At 43.8% G+C, this 26,652-nt stretch overlaps 1 protein-coding gene and 1 long non-coding RNA gene across 2 annotated transcripts; both read left to right on the top strand.

Moving 5' to 3' along the window:
• The first annotated feature begins 1,422 nt into the window (after positions 1-1,422).
• LOC118833206 lies at positions 1,423-11,846 on the top strand. The gene is made up of 5 exons (XR_005009294.1): positions 1,423-1,524; positions 2,294-2,373; positions 4,928-5,142; positions 10,593-10,652; positions 11,112-11,846. It is a non-coding gene; the product is annotated as an uncharacterized LOC118833206 (long non-coding RNA).
• A 2,694-nt stretch (positions 11,847-14,540) lies between these two features.
• On the top strand, positions 14,541-16,767 carry LOC118833210 (casein kinase I-like). The gene has a single exon (XM_036740587.1). The coding sequence runs from the start codon at positions 14,942-14,944 to the stop codon at positions 15,839-15,841; it is 900 nt and encodes a 299-aa protein (XP_036596482.1). The 5' UTR covers positions 14,541-14,941; the 3' UTR covers positions 15,842-16,767.
• Positions 16,768-26,652: the final 9,885 nt, after the last annotated feature.

Below are 26,652 nucleotides of genomic sequence, written 5' to 3'. Positions count from 1 at the left end.
GCTCAAGATGGTGCAGAGGTGGTGCTGTTGGGAGAATACAGGGCAAGGATGGGTTGAGGAAGTGGAGCTTCTTGGGCCAGGATAGCCTAGTGCTGACAGCAGTGGTGGTGGGAGAGTGCTGGGGCAGGGTACCAGCTGGGGAATCCTGGCCTGCTTGAGTCACATCCTTACAGTAGTAGGGTTGCCTGGGGTCACCAGGACCATGGAGTACCCAGGCCTGGGATGAACAAAACAAGCTTCACAGCCAATGTAGGAAAGGGTAGGAAACAATGGTTTTTCCTCCATCATAGTGAGTTGTTTCTGTCCCCCACTCTGCGCTGGCTGAGGGATCTTTCATCCCTCCCTATACCGGAAACCCCTGGGTTTGGTCTAATAAGGCAGGTTCTGAGGCAGTGGCTCCACTCTGTATGAAACGTGTGACATTCATGTACACATGACACACATGTACAAACCAACAGATATGCTTGTCAAGAAGGGTGAAATGTCCTGGTCTAGCTGGTCCTCTCTTTGGTGTTCCCATTCTGCTTTGTTCCAACAGGGAGGAGATCTGAATGCCAAATCTGAATGCCTATGCAGGGCAGTTTGGAGTTTGGAGTTAGGATTAAGTTGCAGGAAGGCAGGGAGCCACTGACAGTTTTAGCCTTGGGAGCTGGGAATTATCCCTATGGAAATAAGGGAAGTGCCCACCCTTCTAGGGCAGAGGGGACAGGAGAAGGAGTCCTGGGACTTTCAGAGCAGGGGTGGGTGCTTCTAAGGGAAGTCAAGTCAACCTGCGCCTATAAACATATACTATGTGCTGGAGGAACAAAGAAAGGCACAAACAGTCCCCGCTCTTAAGGAACTCACAACTTAATGGGGGAGGGGAGGGGCAGCATGCAAACAATTACCTAGTAACAAAATACGTGAGATAACTTGGTTCATCTACGCAAGGTACTAGCGGGAAAGGCTTCTTGCACAAGGTAGCTTAAAGCCAGGGAGGGCAGGAGGCAGGATGAGGAGGGAGAGTGTTCCACGCATGGAGGGCCCCTAGAAAAAGTACCCAGAATCGGGAGATGGCGAATCTTAGGCGGGGACCGGAAAGGGGGCCAAGGTCACTGGGCTGTAGAGTCCGGAAAGGGACAAGGCTGAGGTAGGAGGAAGGAACCACGAAGCCAAATGGAGGGTATCCAATGGGCCTATTTTCCTCCGCCCAGCCCCCTCCAGGAGGCCAGAGAAGTCCTCTGGAGATCGGGCTGGAAAAACTCCCACCGAAGTTCCCTGGGAAGTCGAGAGGGGCGGAGCAAGGGGTGGGGTGGGGAGAAAAGCTAACCGGAACCGGGATTCCGGAGGCCGCCCTCTGGGAGACTTTCCGGGGCAGAGCTAGTGATGCCTATGACCAGGTGGGAGCGCCGAGGTCTCTGTCCTAAGGGCCCAAGGCAGGAAAGTTGGCCTTGGTTCGAAGAGCTAAGGGCGGGGCCCTTCTAAATCCGAGCCGCGTTTTAGGACCCGGGAATCTCTCCGAGCAGAAGATTCGGGTTTGGCCAGGTCTCGAACTGGGGAAGAAGGGCTTGTTGGGGGACAGCATTCCCCCAACCCCCGCCAAGCAGGGCGCATTCCCCAGATTTGGCTAAACTGGGCACTTCGTAGTGGACCCTGCAGGAAACGAGCGGCTGCAGAGTGGGAGGGGGAGCGGGACGGGGCTGGGAAGAGCCCCATCTCAGATTTCCCTCGGTGTCGGGAGGGGTTGGGGTGGGTGGCTGTGCCCAGAGGAATGCAATGTGGCTGGAGGTGGAAGGTCGGGGGCCCTCTCAGTATGAGTTAGACAGGGTGGGTCCGGGCTGCACCTTGCCTCCTGCCCCAGGTAGCCAATGGAAGACTCGGAAATGGGAAGATGCCATGCCCCACCCACCCATCCCCGGGTCCGTCTGGTACCCGGGCAGGACAAATGCTGGCAATCTTCTGGGAAGGTGCTTGAAGCTGGGAAGCTCAAGCGGAGCCGGTAGTCTGATAGATTCGGGGATGGGGGTACGGTTAAACTTTGTGGATTTGGGGACAGAAGTGTTTGTAATTGACTTCAGAATTCCTGTCCGATGAATCCCGTGATCCCGTAGTGTGTAATTTGAGATGGGTACAGAACAGGCCTGGGATTCCGATTTGGAGTGAGAGATCTGGATGTGGGGTCCGGCAGCAAGTGGCTAGCATGTGGAATCATGGATCCCCAGAGGTGAAGAACCTTTGTTAGGGGGCAGATGATAGGCTACGGGGTTGGATCGCGTGTACGATGTGGATTAGTGAGATGGGCCGTTAATTCTAGACTGCGCAGGAGCCTGAGTCTGAGCCCCGACAAGCTTGTGTAAGAGGACATTAGCCCAGCTGCTTCTGCTGTATCCTGAGGTGAGCAATGACTCTGAGTTCCCACTCCAAGAGGGATAGAGACAGAGAAGGGAAGCTAGAATGGACTCCCATCCCCTCCTCTTTTATACCCCTCTTCTCTCCTGTTCCCTCCTCAGTCATGTGCACCTCCCCCAGTCACCTTCAACTCAATGGACCACAGTCCTGACCCTGGCCAAAGGGGGGAGGGGTGGAATTTGCCTCTAGGACAAGACTCTTTCCCTGCGTGTTCCCACTCTCCCCACCAGAAAATTTAGGGAAGAGTCTAGCGGGATCCTGGGGCCTGGTGAGGGTGGATAAGAGGGAACTGGTGGCTAATGGAAATGGGGGGGAGGTGGCAGTGAGACAGAGCTCATCTCTCTCTTCTCCATTTTACCACACATCCCTTTCCTGTTCTTGGATCTGTGCCCGGCAATGGAAATCAAGGAGATTCTCTCCCTTTCTCTCATACTGAGAACAAAACGTGGAAGAATATTTTAAAACTCCTTTTCAGTTTCCCTAGAAATCTTTAAAAATAAATATTTCCCTAGTCCGAAAACCCTAATTCCAAAATTTTTGGTGTTGGAAGTGTGTGGAAAGCCAAGAACAAAAGGCCTTTTTTCTTGAAGGGGGAGGGGGATGAATTGTGTAAACAAAGGCTGGACAAAAGTGTACCTCTTGTGAAAATCCTTGCCATCTCCATCCCCTGGCTGCTCTTGGCCTGTGACCCAGCTAAGGAAAGTGCTTTCTTTTACACTGGGGGAAGGGGGAGAGGGAGGTGTCCCTTTTTCATTCCTAAAAGATTACAATATTGATCAAAGGCTTTCATTCCTTAAAAGGAAGGAATGGATTCATTAAGTGACTATAGTTCTATTGGTTGGAGTAGAATGTTACCCCTCAAACTCCATTTTAGCATGTTATGATATGACATTTTCCTTGTTCAAGACTCCTATAAATATTCTCCAGTCTTAATGCAGAGTTGTCTGAAGGTGGAGTGAGAGGGTGTGGCTTCTTGCTTTTTTCTCTGGGCTAGAAATGGCTTGATTGTTAAATTAATAGTAAATTAAATTAAAAGTTGTTTTTCCCGAAGATTCATGCCAAACACCCCAAGTGCAGTATTAATAGTTTCTTCTTCAACAAAAGGATGTGTAATGATGGTGGGGAGGAAAGAAGGAACCAGGAATGGAGGCCTGGGATCCTCTGCTTTTCCTCTCCTAGCTCCTCACTAGTCACAGTAAAAAACACACACCTTCTTGACTCCATAGGGAGAAGTATTTCCCATTCAGCTCTTTTTCCAATAGTTCCTTCTACTCACCATTCCATCTACATCAAAGCTCTTAAAGCAACACTTTCTGTAGTCTCTGTGAGAGACCTGTTCTAAAGATGGGTTACACAGTGAAAGCAATTTCAAATTGCATAAGAAAACAACAAAACTTTCCATACTGTTTGGCCCAGAGATCGCATTGCTTGGGTGGGCAAAGACTGATAGATCCCAGTTAGGTAAAAGTATTCTACTTATCAGGTCCAAGTGGTATCCAAAAACTGGAAGCAAGATGGATTTCATCAACTAAGAACAAGTGAACATATTGTGATATGGGAATGTAATGGGATACCCTTGCTCTATGAAACACTGAATAGGAGGAATTCTGATCAACTTGGAAAGACATGAATAAAGAGAGTGAATAAAGATCCCAAGTACACTCTCCCCAACCCTAACATTTGCTTTTATCAGGGATTAGTTTGTAAAGAAAATCCACAGGGTTATAGAGGAGGCCACATTCTGCCAAAGCCGAATTGCCCTCTTGTCCCTCCCTTTCCTCCAGTCCATGACCCCTGGATCTCTCCCTCACATTTCTTCTAGCACTTTGTCCCCCTTCTTTACACTTATCCCATATCCCTCTCTTAAAACTTAGTAGTTTGTGTACCTAGATTCAAGAAATACTTATTCAATCCTTAACTCAGATCAGGCTCTGTGTTTATCTTGGGGACTATCAACATGAAAACATGTAGACCTTACCCCAAATGAACTTGAAATATAGTCGGAACACTTTGACAGGTACACAGCTAACTGTGATAGAAGACAGAATATGATAGGAACTGTGAAGTTGAATGTGTGTGTGTGTGTGTGTGTGTGTGTGTGTGTGTGTGGGTATGGTGTGGATATGATGTGCACAACTAACCACAAGAACATAAAGGAATGGGTTCCATATACATCCCTCTTCATTTAATGTCATTTAATCAGTATAAAGGCAAGATGAAATTTAAAATGGGTGAACAAGACAGCTGGCCCTATGAGCTCTTTATGAAGTATCAACATCATTGATTGGGTCAAGAAGGGAGCAGTTGATTGGTTAATCCAATAAGCTAACCATGAATCTGGGGTCCTTAAATAGCTGGAGGAATTTCAACAGTGAACACTCTAGATATAGAGGACTAAATTCAGGAGCAAAGGACTCAGCTATGGAGTCATAGCTAAACCCCAAAGAAAAATTCACTGGGGGGGGGGTGGGACTTTCACTTTCTCTTTCTTCCTCTACTACTCCTCCCTTGTTCTCCACCACTGACCATTTCATCACAGAAACTGTATTAACAGTAATCAGCACATCCAGCTGGGACCAGAGAAAATAGACCCATGGGAGACAATGCATCTAGTTGGGAGGAAAAGGACACCGGGAGAACAAACAAATGCAGAAAGACATTTCATGTGAGGAAGAAAATACCTTTGAGGACCATGACTGCATCAGAGCAGAATTCTGACTCAAGAAAGGACTTCTGACCTACAAAGTATCAGATGTGAGTTACCCCTTCCTTCCCCCCCACCAGCCCCCTGCTCTCCTATATGTCAGCCTCACTACCATTGTACTCTAAGTTTAAGTCAACTCTTCGAATTACCTGTCTGTTCTTGTGGAAAAGTATGCCCCAGGATTTGGAGGGGGGTGGAATGCTTTGTACCAACTCTTCTTAGTATACCATCAATAAAAGTTGTTGAAATCTACTGAATAGGGAACATACTGGTAGGGGCTTTGGGACAGCAATGTTAGAAGTATAGTTTTACCCATAGTCCTTAACCCTCTGAGGACTGTAAACCTTGACTACACATGGGAGTTGAGGAAATGACTCCAGAAGGAGTGCTTTAAGACAATTTTAGCCCTTGACCTGGAAAGGACCTCAGAAGCCATCTAATCCAAGCCAGTTAAGCCTTGAATAGCTACCCAATCCTCCTGCCCACCTTGGCCCAAGAGGCCAATCCCTACCCGACATGATGCATGACAGCTGCTTTCCAATACTCAAAGGCAATTATCATGCACTCCCTGCATCTTCTCTTCTCCAGGATAAACATTCCCAGTTTCTTCAACCAGTCACTCTGGCATTGCCTTGAGGGTTGTCCCAACTCTAGTAAGTCTCCTTTGAACACTCTAGTTTGTCATTCAGTTTCTAGAAGTAAACACTTCCAGATGGGGTCTGCCTATGGCAAAGTTCCATAGGCCCAATACTTCTTCAGCATTTGTTCCAGTCGGTACTTAATAATGTAGGCCGAATTCACGAATGCTTCACTTTGCCATGCCATCCAGCTCACTGGATAGCAGTGATAAATAGCAGCCATATCTCACTGCATGCCACTGCTTATCAACGTTCCCTGGATCAATCCCCTCCACAATCGACCAAACCCAAGGATGGCCACATCTGGGTTTCCCAAATCCATGCCCAGAGTCCTTGGGAAGTTAATTCACTCATCTTTGGCATTCCCACCCTAAGGCTATGCTTAGTTGATTTGTGACTGAGTGTGTAACAAACCAGCCTCCAAAAGTTACTCTGTCTTTCCCAGGGTCGTTTACTGTCATTATCTCCCCTCAAAGATTTACCCTAGTTTACCCTGTATGGATCTTGCACGTATGCAGTTGTTTGCATGTTGTCCCCTGGCGTTATTAGACTTTGAGTTTCGTCTTTCTTTGTTTCCACAGTAGGTGCTAAATCAATACTTGTGTGACTGCCTGGCCCTATGCAGGAAAGCATGTTTTAGCCCCACTTCCTATCCACCTACACACCCAGACTATTTCCACATTTGCCTGGCAGGCAGATATCAGCTGTTTTAGCTATTCTCCTCCATTGCCAGTTAAAACCATCTTAATCAGATTTGTAACACCCAAGGTTAGTATTTTGTAATGGCTTTCATTATGTGCACTCTGGTCCTGGCCATCATTCCTGTATTTTAAGCCATTCTCCAGAAATCCAAATCCTGTTCTCAGACGCTGTCTTCTTAGTCATCTAGTCCTTGCTAAATCTAACTTTTGCAGCTCCTTTCTCATCAGCAGCAATGATGAAAATACCATTTGTGTCTTGGACACCCTCAGTTGCTTGACAGGAATTCCAACAAGGCTTTCTCAGGTAACATCTGTCCACATAGTCCCCATGTGAATCCTAGGAATGGACAGGTCAGAGCTTGTCAAGTGTCAGGAGCTCTCAGGTACCAGATATAGACCATGGCAAAACAGAAGACGTCCTGGCTGTGTGATCCTGGCTGAATCACAACATCTCTCAGTCCTGGTTTCCTTTATTTGTCCAACGGAGCTGATAATCTGAACTACACAGTGGAGTGAGAAGCGTGTGAGACTGAGAGGCAAGAGACCTAGATTCAGCCACTTTCTACTTGTGCATCCTTGACCAAGTCACTAGGCCTCAGTTTTCCCATCTGTAGAATGAGATGGTCGAACTAGATGACTTCCAAGGTTCCTTTCAGCTCCCTTTCCTCTATGACTCACAGGTTTATTGTGAGGATTATTATGTGTAAGATTGTGAGATTGTGTGTATTATTATGTGTAAAGTACATTGCAAACTTTAACGTGGCGTGGAATTATGATCACAGCTGGTACCAGAGAACATAACTGGAGTTTGCCCTGGGCACTAAGTTCAGAGAGGGCTGGCAGTAGTGCTCTTCTTTAGCAGGCTAGAATCATCAATCTAGTAATTAGCTAGCAAAACTAGTTACAATTTGAAGCCACCCATGGCCTACTTCCTCTGTGCTACACCCCCCACCCCCCATCTGCCCTGAACTGGAAACAAAGGCTTCTCCAGCAGCAGGATGTGGCCACAAAGACGTCTGAGGGTGATTTCCTGCCATTTCCATTTGTTTCTAAGACTACTTCCAAGGCTGCCAGGGGGCGCTACAGTGCTTCATAGAATCAGGAAGACTTGAGATGCTGCCTGACCCGGGGCAAGTCACTTCACTCTGCCTGCCTCAGTTTGCCTGCCTGTGAAAATGGGGATCATAATAGCACCAAAGGAATAGCATCAAAGGAGATAATTTTTGTAAAGTGCCTAGCGCAGTACCTGACCTATAGAAATGCTTGTTCCCTTCCTTACCTTGCCTTGTACCCAGCTGGCACCAAGCACAATTATTCTGAGTAACAGTTCTGGCTTTTCCACAGCACTAGACAAATAGTAAATGTAGTCTCAGCAAGTTACAGAAGAACACCCCCAGCCATGCTACTTACTAGAAGAGAGATCCTCCAAGTTACTTCTTGTTGCTAGCTCTTGTGGCAAACTGCTGTGCCTGTCTGCCCATTTGTGATGTTCATTTGCTGTGCCAGGGACTCAGTAATGGCTTGTTTCAGAGTGCATTCAAAACTACTCCACCTGCTTTTAGTCTTCATATTTAAAGGAGGAAGAACATAGAATAAGTGTTATTCTTTGAAGGCCATTAAATGGAGTGAAATGACCATATATGAAGAGAAGGCATTTCATCACACTCTCTGAGTCCTGCATTTAGCTGAAATAAGAGCATGTCAGGGAGTGTAATTACAGAAATTTGTGTGACTGTAGAATTGTAGTTAACTCCTCTAAGAAGGAACTCTTTGTGATGGGGAAGGACAAGACTCTGCTCCCTCATTCTACCCCTCCTGTCATCCCCCTAACTTTGGTAGGAAGAGTATTGAGAGGATTTGGACTTCCCATCTTCCCATCAGCATCTAACACTTGCTGGTGTCTTCATCAAGTCAAGGACCACTATTTGATCCCAGATCTCATTGTACACCATCTCCTCCACTCTCGTCCACACGCTATCACTCATCTTCAAGCTCTCCCCTTGCACTGGCTCCTTCCCTATTGTCTACAAGCATGCCCATGTCTCCTCCATCCTGAAAAAAACCCCTCACTTGACCCTTCCATCCATACTAACTATAATCCTATGTATCTTCTCCCCTTTGGGGCCAGATTTATCAATAGATGCCTCCATTTTCTCTCTTCTCACTCTCTTCTTAACTCCTTCTAGTCTGACTTCTGACCTCATCATTCCCGGTAAACCGTTCTCTCCAAAGTTACCAATGATCCCAGTCGTCAAAGCCAACGGCCTTTTCTCAGTCCTCATTCTCCTTGACCTCTCTGCAGTTTTGGACACCGTTGATCACCGTCTCCTCCTTGATACTCTCCTCTCTCTAGGTGTTTGGGACACCCCTCTCTCCTGATTCTCCTCCTATCTAACTGACCACTCCTTCTCTGTCTCCTCTGCTGGGTCCTCTTCCAGGTCACATCCTTCAATCAAGGGTTCTGTCTTGAGCCCACTTCTCTTTCTTCTCTACACTACTTCACTTGGTGATCTCATCAGCTTCCATGGATTGGATGGATGACCATCTCTGTGCTGATGATTCTCAGGTTCACCTTTCCTTCCCCAGCCTCTCTGCTGACTTCCAATCTCCCATCTCCAGATGCCTTTCAGACATCTCGAACTGCATGTCCACCAGACATCTTAAACTCAATATATCTTCCCCGCACAGCCTCTCCCGTCCTACCTTCCCTATTACTGTAGAAGGTAACACTGTCTTCTCAGTCCCTCAGGCTCACAACTTAGGTGTCTTCCTGGACTCCTCACTCTCTCACCCCCCAACCTATCAAGTTGATCTTTGCAGCATCTCTCAAATATGCCCCTTTCTCTCCTTTGACACTGCCCTACCCTGGTGCAGGCCTTGGTCCCCTGGACTATTGCAATAGCTGCTGGTGAGTCTGCAGCCTCAAGTCTCTTTCCACTCCAGTCCATCATCCATCCATCCACCAAAGTGATTTTCCCTAAAGTACAGGTCCTATCATGTTGCCCTCCTACTCAGTAAATTTCAGAGGGTCCCTATTACCTCCAGGATCAAATACAAGGGAAGAAAGAGAAGGGGGAAGGAATAACATTTATGTAATGCCTACTGCATGCGAGGCATTGTGCTAAGCATTTTTTTTTACAAATATCACCTCATTTGAGCCCCACAACAACCCTGAGAGGGAGGTGCCATTATTATCCCCATTTTACAGATGAGAAAAGTGAGGCAGACAGAAGATAAGTGACTTGCCCATAGTCACACAGCTAAGGGAGGCTGAACTTGAACACAGGTCTTCCTGACTCCCGTTGCAGTGGTGTGCCACTTACCTGCCTCTATTTGAGGTCTGAAGTTCTTCATAAACTGCAAACCTGCCCCCCAATATTTCCATTCTTCTTACACTTTACTTCCCATTTTCTGTGACCTAGTGACAATGGCCTCCTTGCTGCTCCCTGCACCAGATACTACATCTCCTGAGTTCCTGCACTTTCACTGGCTGTACCCTAGGCCTTCTCATCTCTGCCTTCTGTTTTTCCTGGCTTCAAATCAAATCAACCAGCATTTAAGTCAGGCCTGCACAGCATATGGCCTGAGGGCTTCTTGTAGCCCGCCAAAGTGGCCTGCCCCCAGTATGTAGTGCAAGCCTGCACTAAGAGAACTTGGCATAGTCAGTTTTGCTGAGGGATTTGCATAAAGCAGGCTCACAATATACAGCCTGTGGGCAGGTGTGATTTAAGTGCTTACTATGCACCAGGCACTGTCTGAAGCGTGGGGAAAAGAAAGACAAAAGTAATCTCCACCCTCAAGAAGCTCACGTTCTAATGAATGAGACAGGATGCAAGCAACTACAGAAAAACATATCCAGGATAAATTGGAGAGCCATGTAAGAGGACAGGTGCAAATATTATAAGAGGGAAGGCACTAAGGAGGACTGAGAAAGGCTTCCTAGATAAGGTTGGATTTGAACTGAAATTTGAAGAAAGCCAGGGTTGCCAGAAGGAGAAGATGAACCAGGTTGGCATTCCAGGCATGGGAGACGAACAGTAACAATGCCCCATAACCTGCCTGAGACTGAGGACAAACAACATAAATTAGAAACAAACCCAAATACCCCTAGGCCCATTGGCTCTCTTGGTGATACTAAGACAGTTACTCTTTTCTCCTCAGAGGTGATCTCCATCAGACCTAGGAGTTCAATCCATGGAGACCTTGGAGCCAGGATTCCAGGTGGTATCATTGTAAGAGGTTTTTTTTAAAATTCCTTTTATTCCATTATTATTTGGATCCAGCATGGCCACTTTAATTGTTGAAGGTCACATAGATGGCTGAGCTTTTCCTAAGACTTCCAATTATGTCAATCAAGATAAGGGGGTAAGAGTATTCATGAGATCCATCTGGTGGTTGTAAATGCCTTGTTAGTGATTTTTTTGGGGTAAACTAGCCCTGATATGATTTTCTTCAGTCATCTTTGTAATGTAAATCTTTACTTTCTCCTGTTGTTGGTTGTGAATTTCTCTCTCTTTGCAGCAACTATAATCCAAAAATTGTATTTTTTTTCCCTTGGTCAATCTGATGTAATGAGAAACTGTATAAATTTTAGGAAATCTTTGTTCCTTGTTCAGAGTTATTTTTGAATTCTGGGCCTGTGCTAAAGTATATATACTAAACCTTGGTTTTGCCTCCTAGATCTCTGCAGGTTGATAAGTATGATTAGCAGCAATACCTATCAATGGATCACTGGATACTTCCATAACGAGATGATGAGATGTTGCAGCCACCCAGGCCATCAGGGAGGTGTGGAGAAGTCAGTGTGCCTGGTATTTGAGCCTGAGGGGGCTTTGGGCTTGGAACTGGGACTATGTACCCTCTCCTCCCATCTTCCTCATCTCCTACCACTCAGGTGCCTTCTGCCTCTCTCCTCCTTCACTCCTGCCTCATGTGAAGAAGTGTGCTTACTCCTGACCAAGGACAAACCCTCTACCTGTTTAAGTGGTCCCATTCTATCCCATCTCCTCCTACAGATTGCCCCCTCTGTCTTCCCCATACTTTCCCTAATCTTCAATCTCTCTGTCTGTCTCTCTCTCCCTCCCTCCCCTCTTTCCTTATTGCTTGCAAACATACCCATGTCTTCCCTATCCCTGAAAAACCCCTCACTTGATCCTTCCATTCCTGCTAACTGTTTTCCTATATCTCTCTTGCCATTTGTAGCTTAAATTCCTCAAAAAGGCCATCTACAATAGGTGCCTCCACTTTCTCTCCTCTAACCCTAAATTCTTTTCCTAACCCCTTGCAATCCAGCTTCCACCCTCAGCATTCCACTGAAATTGTTCTCTCCAAAGTTACTAATGATCTCTTAGTTGCTAAATCTAATCTTAGTGGCCTTTTATCAATTCTTAGTCTCCTTGACCTCTCTGTAGCCTTTGATGCTGTTGACCTGTCCTTAGCACAGTGCCTGGCACATAGGGCTTAATAAATATTTATTGACTGAGTGATCACCCTCTTCTCCTTCATACTCTCTTCTCTCTAGGTTTTTGGAGCATGATTCTCTCCTGGTTCCCTTCCCTTTCTGACTGCTCCTCTATCTCCTTGGCTGGAGCCTCCACCAGATCATTTCTCTAACCATAGGTGTCCCCCAGGGCTCTATCCTGGACCCTCTGCTCTTCTCCCTCTAGACTACTTCACTTGGTGATTTCATCAGGTTTTATGGATTTAACTACCATCTCTATGTTGATGATTTCAAATCTACCTATCCTGCCCTAACCTGTCTGCTGACCTCCAATCTCATGACTTTAACTGTGTTTCAGATGTCCAGTAGACATCTTAAATTCAATATGTTCAAATCAGAATTAGTTATCTTTATCCCTAACTCCACACACTTCCCTATTACTGTCAAGGGCAACACCATCCTCACAGTTCCTTGGGTTTACAACTTAGGAGTCATCCTAGATCCTTCACTATTTCTCAATCCCCCCTCCCATATTCAAGCTGTTGCCAAGAGCTGTTGAGTCAGCCTTTGCAGCATCTGTAATATGATGCCCCTTTCTCTCCTTTGACACAGCCACCCTCCTTGTGAGGGCCTTGTGCATCACTTCCCACCTGGACCATTGCAGTAACCTGGCTCTGCCTGCCTCAAGTCTGTCCTCATTCCAGTCCACCAAAATGATTTTCCTAAAATGTAGGTTTGATCATTTCACTCCCTTACTCAATTGTTATTTGTCCTTTGTTCTTGAAGAGGACCAATGACACCAGGAAAGTGATGTCTTGACTTGCAAGTGAATTAGAGTTAAGTGAGGCAGGGCTGTGCAAAGTCACCAGCCTCACCCTCTCCTCTGGAGCCATCTGGATTGCCAGTGGCAACAAAATACTCTTATTCAAAGCCCTTTATATCCTAATCCTCCTCCCCCCAACCTTTCCAGTCTTCTTATAACTTACTTGCACACAGTTTTAGATCCAGTGACCCTGGCCTCCTGGCTGTTCCATGAACAAGACACTCCGATATCTTGGCCATTTTCACTGTTTGTCCCCCTGTACCTGGAATGGTCTCCCTCCTCAGCTCCAGCTACTGATCTCCCTTGGCTTTCTTCAAATCCCCATTAAAATCCTGTCTTCTACAAGAAACCTTTTCCAACCCCTCTTAACCTTAGTGCTTTCTGTCTCATTTCTTTTTTATCATATATATATGTACGTATATATAATATACATATATATACACATATGTGTGTGTATAGCTTGTTTGTACATAGTTGTTTTCTTGTCTTCTTCACTAGATTGTGAGTTCCTAGAGGGTGGAGCCTTTCTTTTGCTTCTTTTTATATCTTCAGGGCTTAGCACAGTGCCTAGCACATAGTAGATAGTTAATAAATATATATTGATTGACTGATTTTCTGAATGGAGGAAAGACATACACTTAATCCTTTTCACAATTTGAGAGACTGAGGTGATTCAAGGAGGAGGGGATTATGCCTCCTATGTTTCCAGGGAGTTTATTTGTGATTATAGCTTTAATCAATATTTCTGTGTAAAAGCAAATCTGACTTAATGGCTAAAGGAAACTGAGGTGTATAGTACCCCTATGCATTGTGGAGGCAATCTAAGCTACCTGCTAGTGGGAGCCAGAGTGGTTAGTTTGACATTACCTATGGAGTACATTTATTTTTGAGTTAAAGAAAACATAGTGGATAGTCATGGTTAAATCAATTGTAATATATGAATTTCATGGTATATTAATATGCTGTAAGATGATCAATATAAGCATGGAGAAGCAAGGAAAGATCTACATGAACTATGAATTAGTAGAGAGAGCCAAGAAAACGATATACACAATTACTACAACATTGCAAATGGAGAGAAGGACCACAAAAGAAAATGAAGGTAAATGTTGCAAAATCATAATAAACAAGCAGGGCTGGAAAGAAGAGCCAGAGACACCTTTATCCTATGCTTTTGTAGAGGGGGACGGTCCATGGATATGGCATATTGTATACAGATTTTGGCTTTTTTGCTTATTTTCTTTTTTTAACTTTAAAAACCTTATTTCCTGCAATGAGGTGGCTCTCTGGGAGGGGGAGGGGCATGGACGCGGGGGGAAATTTTTATGTAAGAAAAAAGACAAATTATTAAAAAAAAAAAGACTGAAAAGGTAGGAAAGGGACCGGTTGTGGCCGGCTTTCAGAACCAGACAGAAGATGTTCTCTTTGATCCTAGACGCAATAGGAAGCATTTGCCATTTATTGAGTTGGGGGGATGGGGGTGATGATGACTTGGTCAGAGCTACGCTTTGGGAACATCACCTTGGCAACCCAATGGCGGATGATTAGAGCCCGGGGCCGAGACGAGACTGGAGGCAGGGGAACCAATCAGAAGGCTACTGCGGTAGTCTAGGCTGAAAGTGATGGGGACCTGCATCGGAGCGGGGGTATGGAGATGGAGAGAGTGGGGTGCGGGGAGGGCGCTGCCAATGGAGAATCGCTAAGCCGCGGCCAGTCATTGGAGGAAAGTCGTCGCACCGCGGCGGTGAAGCGGTCTAGGCGGGGCGGAGGCGGCTAGAGGGACAAGATGGCGGCGCGGGGGAGGGAGCTGCGGACCGAGTGGGCGGGATGACGTCACAGAGCCGAGGCCCCGCCCCCGCGCTCTGCACCTCTCCCATCCTGGCACGTCAGCCCAGAGCAGCAGCGGCGGCGGCGGGGGCAGAGGAGGCAGCGGCCACTGCTTAGGCGGGGAGGCCACAGAGGCGGCGGCGGCGGCGGGGGCGGCGGGACCCGAAAGCCATTGTCCGGCCTGCTCCGGCGCCCGGCCCCAAACCCGCGGAGAGCCGGGGAGGAGGCGGAAGTCCGTGCGGCGGCGGCGGCCTACACCGAGACCCAAGTAGGCTAGGCCCCGGCCCAGCTCGGCCCGGAAGCTCGCGCCTGGTGGGTAAGGCCCATCTCCGAACAAAATTCTCATCGCGATCGCGACCCCTCCCAACCGCCACCATATCCGCCACAATCCCCGCTCCCATCCCCGCACCCCCCTGCAGGATGGCGAGCAGCATCGTCGGGGGCAAATACGAGCTGCTGCGGAAGGTCGGGGCCGGCTCGTTCGGCGACATCTACCTGGCCATCAACATCACGAATGGCGAGGAGGTGGCGGTGAAGCTGGAGTCGCAGAAAGCCAAGCACCCCCAGCTGCTGTACGAGAGCAAGCTGTACAAGGTCCTGCAAGGGGGGGTGGGCATCCCCCACATGCGCTGGTACGGCCAGGAGAAGGACTACAACGTCCTGGTCATGGACCTCCTGGGGCCCAGCCTGGAGGACCTCTTCAATTTCTGCTCCCGCAGGTTCACCATGAAAACCGTGCTGATGCTGGCCGACCAGATGATCAGCAGAATTGAGTATGTGCATACCAAGAACTTTATCCACAGGGACATTAAACCTGATAATTTCCTGATGGGGATTGGGGCTCACTGCAATAAGTTGTTCCTTATTGACTTTGGACTGGCCAAAAAGTATCGAGACAACAGAACAAGGCAACATATACCCTACAGAGAAGATAAAAACCTCACTGGCACTGCCAGGTATGCCAGCATCAATGCACACCTTGGCATCGAGCAGAGCCGTCGAGATGACATGGAGTCCCTGGGCTATGTGTTGATGTATTTTAACAAGAGCAGCCTGCCCTGGCAAGGACTGAAAGCTGCAACCAAGAAGCAAAAGTATGAAAAGATCAGCGAAAAGAAGATGTCCACCCCAGTGGAAGTTCTGTGCCAGGGGTTTCCTGCAGAATTTGCCATGTATCTCAACTACTGCCGTGGCCTGCGCTTTGAAGAGGCCCCGGATTACATGTATCTGAGGCAGCTGTTTCGTATTCTTTTCAGGACTCTGAATCACCAGTACGACTACACTTTCGACTGGACAATGTTAAAGCAGAAAATGACCTAAAAGACAGGCTCTTCTAGTGGGTAGGGTAGGCAGACCCCCAAACCCCACTGCTTTCCAAGCATGAAGAGAAATATATAAAGTAGAGCAGATCAGAGCAGTTCTTGTTATTCCCCAATTGTAGACATTTTAGTTCACATGTACACTTGCCAGTGGTTGTGGGCAACCATGTACTTGGTGTAAAGAATTTAATTCCAGTATAGATTGGCTGTGGTCAATACTAGTCCAGCATTCAGAGTTGTAGCTACTGTGTTTGTGAATGTTAACTGACATAGTGAAACATGATGTTCAGTTTTCTGTTGCATTTTTCAAGGGGAAATGTTAACTAAATGGTTGACATACAAGCAGTTGAGAGAAATTGTGCATATGCCAATTTTCTGTTACCTTTTATTTTGATCCAATTGTGACCCTGAATTTGTGCTTTGAGATCTTATTTCAAAAGAATGGCATGAACAGTTTTCAACCATGGTTGTGATAATTGTAAATGCTACAATTGTACGCTCGTGGAGTTTTGTTTTTTCCTCCTTGGAGTTTGAATGTTGTAAACTTAAACATTCTTAAATTTGTTGGCTTCTATGTGCAAGGCAGCTGACAAGGTAGCAACCAAAGATTCCAGTTTTTAAGCATATGAGAGACTCTGCCTGCTTAATGTGCTAGAAATAACATCATCTAACTGAAGATTTAAAAAAATCTTAGTGACTGCTAGATAATCTGTAGTGCTCTGCATTAACTCTATAATGTTCTTGGTATTAAAAAATAGCCTATTTGTCACAAAAATTTTGTTAACATCTTATGAACATGTATGTAAGTTGCTTATATAAATGTAATCACTGTAAACATCTATATGACCTGGAATTTTGTTTTTATGTTGAAATGAGAGTTGTTTTGTTTACAAGTTCATTAAAAACTAAAAATTGACTCTGTTTAAACAAAAACCAGATTGGATGTGTTTGGTGAATTCAAACGAAGAGCTGGGGGTGGTGATTCTGGAGTGAGGAGTTGTGAACCTGGGTTATTGGGAAAATAGTGGTACCTTGGACAGTACTCCTGTTGAGAAGGGGGAGGGGAGGAAGAAAATGATACATAGGCACTAGCAGCTGGGAGCAGAGGGAGGGTTGGGCCAGTCCTGCAGGCAATACTGGGGCTAGAGCAAGCTTTTAAAATCATTTAAAACAGCTTTTCAGTCTTAAACACAAGATGTGACTAATTTTGAATAGGCTGCTGTAGTGTGGTTCAGAAAGCAGTGTGCTTTCTGGAAATAACCAAATTATTGTTGACATAGATAAACAGCCTATTTCACTTTGGTTTCATTCACCCCTATTTCCTATAAACTCTACTCTTTCCAAACTAGGTTCTCTGATAGAATTTCCAGCTCCTCTGATGTTTGCTCTAATGGTTAGCAGTGCCATAGAAATATAGGAATATATACATTTGAATACTCATTACAATCAACCAGAGGAAGAGCACTGTCTCACAAACCAAGGTTTCTGCTAGATGGTAGCTGTAATTCATAAATCAGTTAGAACATTCAGATTAATACATTCAGATTAAAATACAACCCCTTTGCAATCTTTTTCCAAATCATGAGAAATTTGTAAACTGCTAACAAAATAATCTCACAAACCCATCAAAGATAATTGTTTATTATTAATCCAAATGGATGCTTCTCTTATGGAAAAACATTCCATGCATCTATATTTTGACATTCAGAAACCAATATAGAGGAGCTATCACTTTAATCACAGCAACAAAGGAATAGCAGCGTCGATTGCCATTCACAGATTAAATATGCCATGAAGTATTATTCCTCATCACTTTATCAAAACCAATAGAAACAAATTTCAGATTCTGAGGTCTAAAGTTTGCTCCTTGATTCACATATTTTTCCAAATCTACAAAGATTTCAGCATCTTTAGAATTAAGCTGGAAAATCACTAGATAATCTCATCCATCAACTTAGATAGGAGAAGTGTCTTTTCACCTAGAGTTCTGAGAGAAGGATTTCCTGGTACAAATTTCTTCTCTCCCCAGTATAAGATCTTCATTGCCCTTTTGGCCCAGGAATTCTAGAAAAATTCTGTGTTCAGCATGTGCTTTGGCAAGAGATGGTTTTTTCCCCCTTAGGAAATAAAACACAATGAATTTATAATTAAAGCATTTCTCCAAGAGGAGATTATAGTTCTACAGGCATGTTGGCTCCTCTCTATCTTGCTATTCCTAGTTTGAGGATGTCTTTCTTATCCTTTGGTGCCAACGTTTGCAACCTTTTTTTGTTTGTTTTGTTTTCACTTCCTGGAGATTTCCATGGCTGACAAAAAATAAGGACCGTAACCTCCTTCCAGGTCATATGAACAAGATGGCATACTAGACAATTGCTCCAATCTCCACAACCTCTCAGACCTCTCCAACACAGAAATTATGTGCCAAAGATAAAGCAAGTTCACCTGTTTCCATGTTTTAGGACACTCAGAATCCAAAAGAAGTTTCAAAAAAAAAACAAAACAAACTCTTAGGAGCTGATGCTCAAGGACCCTGAGTTCACTCCATACCCCTCCCCCACCTCACATGCCACCAGCAGGGAGGCAAAACTAGCATGCCTTCACCCTGTTCCCTCCTCCCTCTTTCCAGTGCCGTAGAGATCCTGGCTCCAAGCTGTGGAAGTTTGTTTGGGCCTCAACAGCCAGATTAGCTACAGTCTTTTAGGACGAAAAGCCTGCCAGGGGCTGTAACCTGGAAGCACCAGTGTGGCAATGTTCTGAACTGTCAGTGCCAGGGAAAACAGGTTCTGAACTGCTAGTGCTGGGGCAGAGAACTAAGGAAAAGAGGGAGTGAGACAGGACACTGTGTGTGTGTGTGTGTGTGTGTGTGTGTGTGTCTGTGTATGTGTGTGTTGTCTTCTCCTCCTCCCCCACCACAACACTCCCCCAAGCCTGAGGGAAAGGGCACAACATCCAGCTGGGGCCAGTTCTGACCACCCAAAAGTAATTTGGAGCAGAGACCTAGTCTGGTAAACTGTGAATTGTTTAGTGTGGGAGGAAGCTGAGATACATTTGAAATCCAGCATGCAAGAAACCACAATTAGAGCAGAATCAGGAAGAGAGTGATAAGGAAAATTGGAGTGTGTGGAGGGAGGTGAGACCGAAAGTACCAAAGATTTCAGGAAGAAGAAATCTCAAAGACCTTGAATATAAACAGATAAATCAACAGGAAAAATTCTTAGCAACTGAAAAAGAAATAATCCATTTTTTTATTACTTTGATTTATTTTTAGTTTGATTGTGGGATCAGGCTCCCTTCTTTAGGAAGGACCTAGCCCTAAACTAAACCAGACTAACATAGTCTCTTAAGCCTAGGTTGCCTGTAGATTTAGTGACTAGATTTAGAAGACTATCATTTAGTAGCAGATAATTTAGAAAAATAAAATAATCGTAAGGTTATAACGTTTTTCAAAAGGCTAAATTTCCCTTTCTAGCAGAAAGGAGGGTTGACCAGAGGCTAAGTACCCCTTTCTGACAGCTGGAGAAAGGTTAGCCAGAGGTTAAGTTAAGCCCCTTTTTCTCTTGAGCTAGGGTCTAAGTTAAGTAATGAACTAATTTAAGGAATATGGGGGGTGGGGTGACTGCTAACCACTGACCATAGGTTACAAAAGGTATGGCCTGGAAGAAAGGACATCTGGCATAGGATTGAGAAAGTCTGGGAGAAGCTAACTAGTGAGGTGACCTGACTTGTCTAATAGAATTACGTTCAAAACAAGTTCTTGTAATTATTCCAATTCCTCTTTTTTTGTTATAAAAACCATCTCTGTAAATCACTCCCTGTCTCTGACCTCTGTGGAGTCAGGTAACCTGGTTTGATATGCAAATGCACAAAATCATAGATGGCTCAGTAACAGTTTTCAGTTTCCTTTTTATTTCAGATAATCAATTTTAACAGTTGGCACCCCAAGTGGGACCTGAGAGATTGACTCCAACCTTCAATAAGTGGTCCTTACAAAGGAATTTCCCTGAGCACTCTCTAATCACCAAGGGACTTCTTCTCAGAGGACCACCTTGGAGGCCTGGACTCTCCTCAGTCTGGAACCAAAATGCTTCTGAGATTAAGGTAAGCCTCTACTTTGAGGAGGAGACCACCAAGACCACCAATTTTTTACTGTGCAGAAATTAAGTGGAAAGTTCTAAGAGTCTTTCAAGTTTTAGGTAGCTTCCACTTTGAAGAAGAAAAAGTTTTTATTAGAGGGTATCCTCCACATTAGTGGGGAAGAAAAAGTGTTTTTCTTTTATTTTAGACAAAGCTTTTTACTAGAAATTTTTAAGAGAAACAAAAGTTTTTAGGAAAAAAACTCTTTAACAAATAAAATAGGCATTTTATTTCTCTTTCAAAATTTCTTTTTTATGTGATTTAGCAGAGAACCTAGATGAAGTAGAATTCACTATTAAGGATTTGTTCTAAATAAATTTAAATTTAAAAAGAGAGAGAATAGGAAGGAAGACTTTGCTAAATTGTGTCTGTCCTAAAAATATTATACACACACACATACACAAAGTGCACTTTAAATGGGTGAATGCAATTGGCAAATTAGACTAAAGTAATTTGGTATTGTAACTAAATTATATTTTCTTACAGATAAGATTATAAAAACATTAACACAAACAGTAAACAGGAGGGTTAATCTTAGGCTGACTGCCCCAGTCACAAGACTATCACATGTTACATACTTAATTGAGGAGACAGGTAAGATCCTCACTTCAAAATCTAGAGAAGTTCAGGCCTCAATGAATGCTCTGTATGTCCATTTTGTGAACAATAGAACTAAGTTTAGGAAATAGTGGGTTCCTTGCTTCAAATAGAAAGGGACCTTATACAATTAGGAAAATCTTTAAGAGAATGGGGAATCTGTGCTTCATGCTAATCCATACTGGCAGGTACTTCCAAGCATATTTTTTTTTGTTCTATGCTTTTTTCTGTGGTCTAATAAACCAGGGGCAAAAACCTGCAAAAAGTAAAACTTTTCAAAAGGTCCTCAGAAAAGACAAGTCTCTCTTTATGGCCACAGTGGAAATTGCAAGATGAAAGACAGATAAAAATAATAATAGAGACTAAATTTGCTATTTGCTATTCTGTATTGGAAAATTCTAAAATTAGGATTTGAAAATTTTTATGAGTCCTTTGGTGAGCTTTTGAGGTACCAGCAAACTTTGTAAAGTTTAAGGAAAACAAAAATTGACAGATTAATCACTTGACAAAAGGAACTTTAAAATGACTAAAGATTGATTTTGAAGCTGCAGTTTGAATTTTAAGAACTGTTTTATTAATCATGGAATCTGCTCAAAAGTGATTCAATGAAATAAAGATTCATTAAAATTCAGAGAAGTGTTAAGATAAGAAATTAGAATAAAACTCCTGTGAGTTAAAAAAAAAAAAGATTCCACAATTCAGAATTTAGAAAAGACAAAAAAAAAAAACCACATTTGCTAACTACTAAGCAGTTTCAGTTAGTCAGTGTCTGGGTCTGAAGTTTTGTGAATCGCTCTGTGAAATTGGTTTTAATTTTAGTGTAGATTAAAGATATACTTTAAAACTGCACTTAAAGTTGAGACACATTTATTGCAGGAAGGAAGTATGAATTTTTATTATTAGAAGACAGAAAAGGAACATTTTAGATCATCTTCAGATTTCAAAAGAATAAAAGTAAATAGAGTTAGGATTTGTTTACCCTTTTATTACTTACTGCTTTAAAACAACCAACCTGAATGTACCAAATAAGCCCTTATTGGGACTCTTAGATTGAAGGTGAATCCCAAAGCACTAAAATCTTCTTTGGGAATCAGGAAGCAACTGAAAGTAAGTGAAATTGAATGATATCCTGTAGTTTAAATCAATCGTTTAGATAAATTAGAAACACAGTAAAGCTTGGGTTGACATCATTAGTGGAAGTGAAAATAACTTCAAAATTGTATTTTGGTAGAACTATAATAAGTATGATAAGTTAGGGTAAGGGTTATTGAAGATAGAATTAAACAAGAATATAGCATTATAGGAAAGCAAAGGAGTAAATTAAATGTATGCATACCTAATATTTGGCTTAAAAATATTAGTATAAATTTTGAGAAAACAGAATCCGCAAATTATTTCAGGATGTTTCTTGCCTCATTGTCAAACATTGTGTTGATAATCAAAATGGGCTCCTTAGCACTTAGTTCAACAAGTGCCCTTGAAGAGTTTGGCCTTTGTTTCCTTTGATTAATTCAGTGTCTTTGATTGAGTCTTACTAGGTGCTAAGCCTCAGGCCCAAACCCCTATTAGGTGTAAAACCTCAGTGGGTGTGGATTGGCAACTAAGGTGGGGCCCAAGGTGGGGCTAACTCCAGGGAGGGCCTAGTTTACATGTCTGGGAGAGCAGAGGCTTTTAGACCACATGGGTTTAAGTCCGCCTCTCTGTGATGATTCTAGGTCACATGGGTGAGTCCCATGTGTGACTCACCCCTGATGCTGAAAAAGATATAAAAACCAGGGGTTGGCTGTCTGGTCTCTTTGCGGCAGCAGTGGTGGCGCATGTGACTCTGGGCCAGCCCTTGTTCTGAGCTCCCGGGCTGAACCTAGATGTTGGTAACTATGAATTGTATTGGGTCTCTCTGTTGGTGTTTGTACTTTGTTTGTAATTTGCTCTGTAGTTCAGGGTGCTGGCTTTTTCCCCTGAACTAAGTGAATGCTGTCTGTATGCTGGATTAAAGTAAACTTGTCAACTCCTTCACCTTGCTTTCCTTAGTTAAGCAGATCAAAAGAAGCTGTGCTGTTGGCAGCTTTCTGGGTGCTGGCTGTGGGTGGATCTTATAGCCCCACAGAAGCTGCTAGCCGGATTGTTGAAACAAACATAAATTAAAGCATGAGTACATTGATAATATTGGGCCCTGAAATTTGAAATCTTGGCAGCAAGTCCCTGCTTTCCAGTGGCCATCTAGAAAAAGCTTTTACAGTGGAGGGGAAGAGGGGGCAGGTGAGGGGGAGTGAGTGAACCTAACTTTCACCAGAATTGGCTCAAAGAGGGAATAATATACATACTCAATTGGGTATAGAAATTTATCTTACCCTACAGGAAAGTAGTAGGGGAAAGGGATAAGAGAAAGGGGGTGATAAAGACAAGGGCAGATTGGGGGAGGGGGTAGTCAGAAGCAAAACACTTTTGAGGCAGGACAGGTTGAAAGGAGAGAGAGAACAGAAAAAGAGGGGATAGGATGGAAGGAAATATAGTTAGCAATAACAACTGTGAAAAAATTTTGAAGCAAGCTTGTCTGATAAAGGCCTCATTTCTCAAACATTTAAAGAACTAAGTAAAATTTATAAAAGGAGAAGCCATTCCCCAGTTAATGAATGATCAAAAGATACAATCAGTTTTCAGATGAAGTAATCAAAGCTATCTATAGCCATATGAAAAAAATATTCTAACTCACTATTGACTGGAGAAATGCAAATTAAAACAGTTCTGAGGTAATACCTCATACCTATTAGATTGACTAATAGGACAGAAAAGGGAAATGACAAATGGTGGAAGAGATGTGGGAAAAATGAGACATCATACACTGTTGGTGGAGTTGTGAACTGATTCAACTATTCTGTAGAGCAATTTGGAACTATGCCCAGCAATACCACTACTAGGTCTGTATCCCAAAAGAGATAAACAACAAGAAGGAAAAGGACCTATATGTACAAAAATAATTATAGCAGCTCTTTTCTGGTGATAAAGAATTAGAAATGGAGGAGATGCCCATCAATTGGGGAATGGCTCAGCAGGTTGTGGTGTATGATGTTATGGAATACTATTGTGCTATAAAAAAAAATTACGAGCAGTATGCTCTCAGAAAAAACCTGGAAAGACTTACATGGGCTGACGCAAAGTGAAATGCACTATGTACAAAGTAACAGCAGTAGTATAAGATGATCAGTTGTGAATGAGTTACCTGTGCTTATGATCCAAGAGAACTCCGAAGGACTTATGAAAAATGCTATCCACCCCAGAGAAAAAAACTGTTGGTGTCTGGATACAGACTGAAGCATACTTTTTTTTAACCTTATTTTTCTCAAGGTTCTTTTTGGTCTATGTTTTCTTTCACAACGTGACTTATTAGTCGTGGAAATATGTTTTGCATAACTGCATATCTATAATCTATATTGAATTGGTTACGTTCTCAATGAGGGGGATAGGGAGGAAGGAAGGGAGAGAATTTGGAACCCAAAGTTTTAAAAAAGAATGTTAAGAATTGTTTTACATCTAAGTAGGGAAAATAAAATAATAATGGTTAAAAAATTTTAAAAAGATCAATTCCACCAAACTGTTCACTTGCAACATTCTCTCCACTCTCAGTAACGAACCTCTATGTTACCAGGTAAAGGATTCCTAAAGGAGAAAACAATACTGTTAAGTTCTTGTGAGATGCCACTCATTCTTTCCTGATTTCTGCACCACCCAGTTGAGTAAGTTGAATAGAAGAACAGTGGGAACAGTACCACCTTTCTATCACAAATCCTTGATCAGCAGACACAAACCCTCTATCCTCTGCTCCACTTGTATTGGGGAGGGAGAGTTAGATTGGTTCCAAGTGAGTATGCCCAACTGTTAGTGTTAGGACCTTGGGTTTGTCCCATGGCTGAAACTGGCAGCTCATGATGTCCATGCCAATAATAGGGAAGGGGAGATGGTACGTATGATGACAGCCTGTACCCAGGGAACTAGGAATCCACCTCTAAGCTAACTAAGGTGAATGTGCCATAATTGTGTGGCATCCAAGACCCTCCAAGAATCATTTTGTGGGTCCTGTGATGGATTTCCATGTTCCGTAGAATGAGACTGACCTGTGCTTCCACAACCAGAACAGCCCTCCACTGGCGTTTGTTGGTGCGTGACCAGTCAAGGCCCTGAAGGGGGCCATTGTCCCTGAGTGGCTCCAGGTCCACAATATCATCATATTTTTCCTCTGAGGCCCGTCCCATTGTCAGAGGTTAGAGGCAGGGTAACCATAGTCTTGGTTGCTTTGCTCCTGGCTACATTGGAAACCTCAGCAATGGCTCTTGTCCTTTTCTTATTTGTATCTTGACAAAAGGTCTCTCAGGTTACTGATTTTCCTGAAATCATCTAGTTGGGGAAAAAATACAGTTAAGAGGTTAGGCAAGGAGACATTCATGCCATTTCTTAAGACCCTGCTGAAGTTGCTTGTGCCTCTGAGAATCTCTGATAGACTCTACTAGCCAACTGCTTCCACACCACATAAGGGATCCTCAAAGAGGGATGTTCCCTATAACAGTCCTTGGAAGTCTATTATAGGACAGACTGATTGTCTTGATCCCCCTGATCCTGGAGGACTGATATTCTGGGAGCCCTCTGCCTCCTGGCCTTTCAACTCTGGGTTCTAGGTGCCTGAATCTTTTCTTCAGTTAATCTTTTCTTCCCTTACATGTCCTATTGGAGTATGCCTGAGGATTTTGATCCTTTTCCTGTGTCTCCACCATGTCTAGTCAGTTGAGAGCAGCCTGTCAGCTGCAGTTATCACTGGGAGGAAGGTAGCATAATAACTCACAGGGGCACTATAGAGGACCAGAATACGGTTGTTGTCATCTAGAGAGGCTTTGTCAGGTTCTCTGTGGGTTGTCTAAGTGCACCTCATGGGGAGATAAATCTGGAATCTTTCACATCCCTCTCTGAGTGAAACTGATTCTTTCCTGGAGAGGAATAGGTAGAAGGGAACATGAGGTTGGTAGCTCTGAGAAGGGGTACAAGACTAGAATTATATCTATCATAACCCCCTAATATTGCTGGTCAATATGTCCAAAATGGAATGCATTGTCTTCCCCCCTAAATTCTCCCCACTTCCTGCCTTCTCTATTACTGTAGAGGGCAACCTCATCCTTCAAGTTCCTCAGGTTTTGATGCTCGGAATCATTCTGGGTTCCTCACTATCGCTCACCCCACCACATCTAAGTTGTTACCAAAAACTGTCAATCTCCCCTTTGCAACATTTCTTGAATATGCCTCATTCTCTCCTCTGACACTGCTACCCCACTGATGTAGGCCCTTATCAACTCATACCTGAACTATTGCAATAGCCTGCTGGTGGATCTGCCTGCCTTAAGTCTCCTTCTACTCCAATACATTCTTCGTTAAGCCACTAAAATGATTTTTCTAAAATACGGGTCTGACCATGTCACCCTCATACTCAATAAATTCCATTGCTTCTTCTCCACTACAGAATCAAATACAAAATCCTCTGTTTAGCATTCAAAGCCCTTTATAACCTAGTCCCCACCCCATCCCCCTTACCTTTATAGTTTTCACATGCCTCACTCCTCAAGACTACTCTTTGATGCAGTGACTCCTAACCCTCCTGGCTGTTCCATGAGCAAGACCCTCCATCTCTTGGCTCTGAGCATTTTCTCTGGCTCTCTCCCATGCCCGGGAACATTCTCCTTCCTGCACTCTGACTACTGACCTTTCTGGCTTCCTTTAAATTCCAACTAAAATCCCACCTTCTACAAGAAGCCTTCCCTAACCCCTCTTAATTCTAGTGCTTTCCCACTGTTCATAATTTTCTATTTATCCTGGACATAGCTTGCTTTGCATATATTTGTTTGCAATGTTGTCTTTTCTTATTAGGTCCTGTCTTTCATCACTTTTTTGTATACCCAGTACTTAGCAGAGTACAGGGTACATATGCTTTAATAAATGTTTATTAATTGATTGATTGGTTTAGGGCATGGTGTTTTCAGGTCGAAAAGCAACAAATTTACTAGCTTCCATGGTTGCTATCCTTTAAAGGAGAGTACTGTA

This window comes from Trichosurus vulpecula, assembly GCF_011100635.1.
Source record: "Trichosurus vulpecula isolate mTriVul1 chromosome X unlocalized genomic scaffold, mTriVul1.pri SUPER_X_unloc_3, whole genome shotgun sequence".
Classification (NCBI taxonomy): domain Eukaryota; kingdom Metazoa; phylum Chordata; class Mammalia; order Diprotodontia; family Phalangeridae; genus Trichosurus; species Trichosurus vulpecula.
This window is presented reverse-complemented; position numbering and strand designations above follow the sequence as displayed.